Source organism: Vigna umbellata, chromosome 2 (genome assembly GCF_029865625.1).
Source record: "Vigna umbellata cultivar VRB3 chromosome 2, Vumbellata_1.0, whole genome shotgun sequence".
Taxonomy (NCBI): domain Eukaryota; kingdom Viridiplantae; phylum Streptophyta; class Magnoliopsida; order Fabales; family Fabaceae; genus Vigna; species Vigna umbellata.
In genome coordinates, this window is record NC_142166.1 from 40,338,844 (window position 1) to 40,345,095 (window position 6,252).

A 6,252-nucleotide genomic window follows, 5' to 3' on the forward strand; every position below is an offset into this window, starting at 1 on the left:
ATAAAAATTTACAATGCAAATAGTATTCAATTTATCATTTATGACCAATTGAAAATAACATTCAATGAATAAATCATATTGACTTTTGGATAGAGATTTACGTCGTACATACTATTTAATTTATCATTTATAATTTCACGAGTTAAAAATTGCTTTCCATGTGAAGAATGTTGACCTTAAAATAGAAAATTACAAAGCAAATAATATTTAATTTATCACTTATAATTTCACCAGTCAAAAATAATACTCAATGTACAGAGGATAAACATCAAAACAGGAATTTACAGTACAATAGTATTTAATTTATTATTTGTACCTTCTATTTTCAAAAATAACATTAAGTTATATTTTTTTATCAGATTTTTGATGAATGATTTTTCTTCATCGAATTTGAAAATCTGATGAAGAATTTTTCAAAAATGTATTAAATCTTGAAATCTATAAAAAAAATGAAAAATTTTATATCAACTTTTAAAATCTAATAAAAAAAGTCTTTGATCGAATTTTAAAATTTGATGAAACACGGAAATTAGGATTTTTTGAATTGTAAAGGACAATTTTGAAATTTTAAAATTTGTTGGAGATAGAGGATAAAATGATTGAAGTTGCAAGGCGAAAGAACCTTCGATTCAATCTAGATGGGCCAAATCAAGCCCAACAAATTTCTCTAGTCCAACCCAATTCGGAAAAAAGTACTTCATTGCTGTCATTCTTGATACACATATAATGAGTGCACTTGTAATCAATCAATATTATAAAAAATTAACCATAAACGTAGAATTTCACAGATAACACTATCACTTTTACAAAGGGTTTGTTGAACAAGTTTTCTCCTAAGAATTTGTTTGATAGAAAAATAAATAAATAAACTTATCAAAAATTTAAAATTAATTTGTATGTAAGTTAATTTTAAAAAAATTATATAATATTTTTAATTGTGTATAAACTAATTTCATCTTTTTAAAATGATTTTTTATTCTATTTTCTGTTTTAAAGAGGTTACGCAGAAGTTTTTAAAACAGATCCAAATAGCAAAATGAAGAGCAAACAAAAAAAACCTGAAGATAAAGCACGGCAGCAAGAATAGCAAACGGTGACATATAAGCCAAAATAACAAAGAAAGCATAAGAAGGATCACAACATAATATGGTAAAATTTGGTTCTTAAATAATATTAAAAGACCAAAAATCGAGTCACCTTTCTTCTATTTTTTGCACATAATTATTAGTCTTTTAAAAAAAGTAGAGTTATATTAATTTAGTTATGGCTAAAACTATTATAACTAACTAAAATTAGTTCCTACAAATAATTATTCAAATTGACGAGGAATTAAAACACGATTCACTTAATGATCATGTTTAGATTAAGAACTTTTGGAGACTAAATTAAATATATATTTGAAAAATAATAAGTTTTATGAGAAAATTAAAAAAAAAAAACTATTTTTTTTTGTATGTAAGTAGTTACAGAATACGAACTAATACTTTACGTTTGAATTTAGGGTATATTGTTTAAACGGATTTTTACAACTGCAAACATGTGTGGGCATTTGTAAGCTTTCAAATAAAAAAATAAATTTTGTTCAAGGAATGCAACATAAAATAGAAAGATTAATAACAATGAGGAAATTAATCTGTGTAATTATTTCTAATGATCTAAAGTTTTCATGCTTTTGTTTATTTTCTGAACTACAGTTTGATGCAAATCCAGATTACTGTGCGTAATGTATACAAACACGTTGATTAAAGAATTGGAGCGAAAGAATTAAGTGTTGGAAGCCATGTTTGGAGTTGAAACTTCATTGCTACAAATGGGACAAACCTTCTTAATTTGAAGCCACTTGCTTATGCAATCTGCATGATAAAGGTGCTCACATTGAAGTGCCACCAATGCTTCATCATCTTCATATTCAACCTGACAAATCACACAGCGATCGATTCCACTTTTTCTTTCACCACGTTGCCAAGTATAAGAGTTCAAGCACATAGAGATTTCATTTGCGGATAATCCCCTCGTTTCTTCTCCTATAAACTCTCCCAACTCCATCAACTCTTCATAAGATAATTCGTCTGGATCAATCTCATCTTCTTCCACTTCCATTTCTTCTTCTTCATCATCATCATCGTTATCATTGCTTTCTTCATCTTCAAGAAACTGAAGATCAGAGTCAAACTCTTGACTCTCTACGAAGTTAGGATCACCGTCATCATCATTATCAATAGAGGAGTCACTCAGATATTCATCATTTTCACTTTCAATGGTTGAAAGCATTGTGAACTCTCTCTCGTGTTCCTGCATGCTCAATGCTAGAATAAAATCGAAGTCAACTTCTTCTAGTTCAACGTAAGGGTTTTGAGAGCACTCTTTTCCCTCCTCACCTTCCATTGAAGGAGAAAAGGGTGTTCCAATGAAGTCGGTGGGTTGATAACAAATCAATGCGACTGGGGTATTTGAGTGGAAGGACATAGAGATGTACACTTTGAGATTTCTTTTGGGGGTGAACAAACTTCAATGTAAAGTAATGGTAACCCTTTATCATGGATTCCTAATTCAGATTCTTGTCTATTCTTGTCATGGACTTTCTTTTTGTATAAGGCAACCTTTATTTAAAGTAATTGCAAAACATTTTCCCTAAGTTGCAATATACCTTTTTCCACAAAAGAAGCTATCCATTAGTCAGTTTTTAACCTTTATTTATGTGATACTATTTACATTTACCATTTATACGGAAATCAAGAAAAAAAAAACAAAAATGCTTTGCAGAGCCTTTCTCATTGTCTCACGAGAGGGAACATAAGTTAGAAGAAAACTTCAATAGCAAGTGTTTTGGACATGCGGCTGTCAAAAGTCATTTCTTAACTTCATGCCTTTTACCCTATTAATTTAAAACAATATATAACAAGGAGATAAAAAGTATATATGTTGTTGTTTTTCTTCCAAACAAAATCAGAAACGTACAGTGATACAAAGTGGTTCGTATATGTAACCTCAACTAAATGATTCTACCTTCTCTTACTTGGCAGAACTCTTTTCCTTCTAGTTATACCTTTTCTTGCAAACTTAGACGTATGGGATACCTTGATGTCATTGACTGTTCCTATGTGATTGTCATGCCTAATGCCATTGCTTGTGTGGCTATGATTCCTTTTACTTTTATATCTAAGATCTCTCCTAATTTCAACTCTAGCATGATGTCTCCTAGGTTGCAAAGACTTCCTTAGGTGGAAAGTTTTATAATCTCTCCTACGCGAAATTAATCTTCTCATTTTTGCTGATGCCATGCTTTCATCACTGTACTCTTCTTCTCCAGTTTTAATGTAGAAATTCTTATTCATGTCCATTCTGACCCTTCTTCTTATTCTTCTAGTTTTCCTGATATTGTGCAGCTTAATACACAAGAAAGTGCAGGAATATTCCCAGACGTGGAGACAAGAAGAGAAACATGTCCATATCATTTTGCAAGAAGAACGGCAAATACATCCGCATATGCCCAGTTTATGTACCAGATATAAGAACAACAGAACTGCAAGTAAACAACAGAGGCATACGAAATTTCAAATATGTCAAACTACATAGGTCTTGGTTCATGTAAAGTACTAAAACAGACCAAATACGATAGCATCTACCAAGGAGTTGAACTCACCAATGTACGATAGCATAAATACCATGGTTAATTTCAGGATATTGGCAATGCAAAAATTTTCGATATAGCACAGGAAATCCCATGTTGGTCCACACACTGAGCTGAAACGTATCCAAAGAAAAATACATCAAGCGCATGAAGTGAAAAGTGAAGAAATGCATACATCAATCACAATGAGAGTAGAATAACCATGCATGGTCTTACCTGCAAGACTTCCCTGAAAGAAATTCAATTGGAGAATTAAATAGTTTGCCAATAGCCTGTCCTAAGCCAGAAGCAAACGATTCAATGACGTTGCCCATATTCAAGAATCATAGATCTGTGGGAGATGTTCAAGAAGAATTGTTACTGATTTCTTTACAACTGACGATAACTTTTACAGAAATGGAAATTAAAGGATCAAGCAATGCCAAAAGATGGTGAGGATGATTAAATCAATACAATCGTTTAACAAACTCTAAAACAGATCCAAACTCTATCAATTTAATACAACGAACCCATGTAAAGTTTGAAAGATGAGAAAAGAAAATCCTAACAAATGCAAAAAGCAAATTAACTGTAATTTACATAGGTGCGAAAGAGTAACTACACAGTTGCTGAATCTTGAAGAGAAGAATGCAAAGCTTCTAAACGCTCGGAATGATAGGGCCATATACAGCGCGTAGAAATCACCGTCCGTGTCTATTTGGCCGTTACAGATCTGACGGCTCGTGATGCTTGGAACTGTGTTTTCTTAATTTGAATTAGCAGTTGCGATGCCATTTTGGCGTGAAGACACAGACAGTGAACTGTGAATAAACTGCATTATCCTCCTACTATTTACATTTGTTGGTGATGGGTGCTTATACAAATCAACCAACCAAAATTCACTTGAATGGAAATTTGCTTTCATTTAACGACTTTCCTTGTAATATGAAGACAATTTGGTTGTTTTAAATATGCATGCATCATATGGAAAATTTATCAAATTATAATATGTGATCTTGGAAAGTTAAAAACTGAAAAAAGGCAAAAAAATGTTAGTGACAAATTCAATGAAGTTTTGGATGGTTATAATTCATGAGTTTATTAGATGTAGTCATCCAATGTAATTTAGAAGTGTTGGTTGTATGGATTTAGTGGTCTATCTTTTATTAAATAGCTATCTAAATTAAATATAAAAATTAAATGTAATTCAGTTTTATTTTAAATTAGTATAAAATTTCAAGTAAATCAAATTGGGTATTCATAAACCCCAAACCATAACATTGTTAAGTATTTATTTAAATATATATTATGTTTTAATATCAAATATTTTATTATGAAAAGTTATTAAATAGAAGAATATTCTTTACATGTATTTTTTTATCCCTTTTTCTATTTATAAATGAAGGATCCCATTATGTAATATTTACTTAAAATGGAATGAAATAAAATTTTGGATATCTACGAAATTTATTCTTGTATTGGATAATCCACTTAAGTGACAAATTTTCATTGTGCACTTATTCTCGAAAAACTTTGGTGATGTGTTATTTTCCAGTCCTTTCCGTGGACCCTTTTGAATTTTGCATGTTATTTTGTTTTAATGTTTCTATTGTATTGTCTGAGAACTTCCATGAATACCCATGAAGCTTGATTTGATTTAAATTCTTTTAATTGATAGATTTAAAATCAATGTCAATGAGAGGACAACATCAAAAGACAATGATATCTTGGTTAGCACTTCGTTAACTTTGTTTATTTTTAAGATTAATGAGATTTATAAGCTTTCATCAACCATAACGCCCTATTCTTTTTTCCTTTTGAAAAAAGAGCACCTCCTTCAATAGAATCTAAATGTACAAAACATCAAACAAAGTTCACATTAAAAAGATTCATAATTGAGACTAATACCTCTAACTAAGGTCTAAGAACGATGTTGATGCATTCTAGATATCAAATCTCATTCTTTAACACGCAGTTGAACACTAATATTTAACATGCTTTCACATACGTTTATGAACTTACACTAATATACAAATAGTAATTACGTCGAGGACACTCTACATGCCATGATAAAGACAAAACAACTTTTTAAAATTGAAATTGATATTTTGACACTTAATTTTTTTTACTCTAATATGATCCTTTACTATTTTTAACTATTATTTTTCTTTATAAATATAAAAGTTTAGCTTTTTTTAATAAACATTTTACTCCAACCTAAGTATTAAATAGTTGTCCTATATAACCTTAACCGAAAGCCTGTTGTTTACCCTGTATTTAATAGCATAATAAAGGACTTACGTTGTGTTTGTTATTTCTTTTGCTATTCCCAAATTTTAAATACGGAGTGCATTATATAACGAAAATCTTTAGTTAACTATTGTGTATATAATGAATCATACGGGAATTATTTTTTGAAATACAAAAAACGGCAACAGATTTAATTCTTTGAATAAAAAGAAACATATTCTTTTAAGAGAAAAATAATTTATTGAAAATGTAAAAGAAATATTTAACCACAACAAAAAAAAAATATAAATGATTTGTTGGTTTAATGATAATTATATTGAAGAAAAATATAAGTGATAATAACTCCGTGTAAAGCGTTCAACACTTTTCCTTAAATTCCTGTTTTGAACTGA

The 6,252-nt window shown here is 29.9% G+C and overlaps 2 protein-coding genes across 2 annotated transcripts; both read right to left on the reverse strand.

The window, feature by feature from the left end:
* Positions 1 to 1,623: 1,623 nt before the first annotated feature.
* On the reverse strand, positions 1,624 to 2,734 carry LOC124847820 (uncharacterized). Its single transcript, XM_047325393.2, has one exon. It carries the CDS (start codon positions 2,464 to 2,466, stop codon positions 1,765 to 1,767), a length of 702 nt encoding a protein of 233 aa, XP_047181349.1. The 5' UTR covers positions 2,467 to 2,734; the 3' UTR covers positions 1,624 to 1,764.
* A 241-nt stretch (positions 2,735 to 2,975) lies between these two features.
* Positions 2,976 to 4,067, reverse strand: LOC148203987 (uncharacterized). The gene is made up of 3 exons (XM_088106312.1): positions 3,848 to 4,067; positions 3,644 to 3,744; positions 2,976 to 3,523 (listed from the first exon to the last, which is right to left on the reverse strand). Exons 1-3 carry the CDS (start codon positions 3,943 to 3,945, stop codon positions 3,003 to 3,005), a joined length of 720 nt encoding a protein of 239 aa, XP_087962438.1. The 5' UTR covers positions 3,946 to 4,067; the 3' UTR covers positions 2,976 to 3,002.
* Positions 4,068 to 6,252: the final 2,185 nt, after the last annotated feature.

Excerpts from the sequence above, each read along its gene's own strand:
- LOC124847820 (XM_047325393.2), bottom strand. The coding sequence starts at position 2,466 with ATGTCCTTCCACTCAAATACCCCAGTCGCATTGATTTGTTATCAACCC.
- LOC148203987 (XM_088106312.1), bottom strand. The coding sequence starts at position 3,945 with ATGGGCAACGTCATTGAATCGTTTGCTTCTGGCTTAGGACAGGCTATT. Across the intron at positions 3,745-3,847 it reads CTTTCAGGGAAGTCTTGCAG|CTCAGTGTGTGGACCAACAT; the intron begins GTAAGACCATGC and ends GATACGTTTCAG. Across the intron at positions 3,524-3,643 it reads ATTTATGCTATCGTACATTG|TTCTGTTGTTCTTATATCTG; the intron begins GTGAGTTCAACT and ends GTTTACTTGCAG.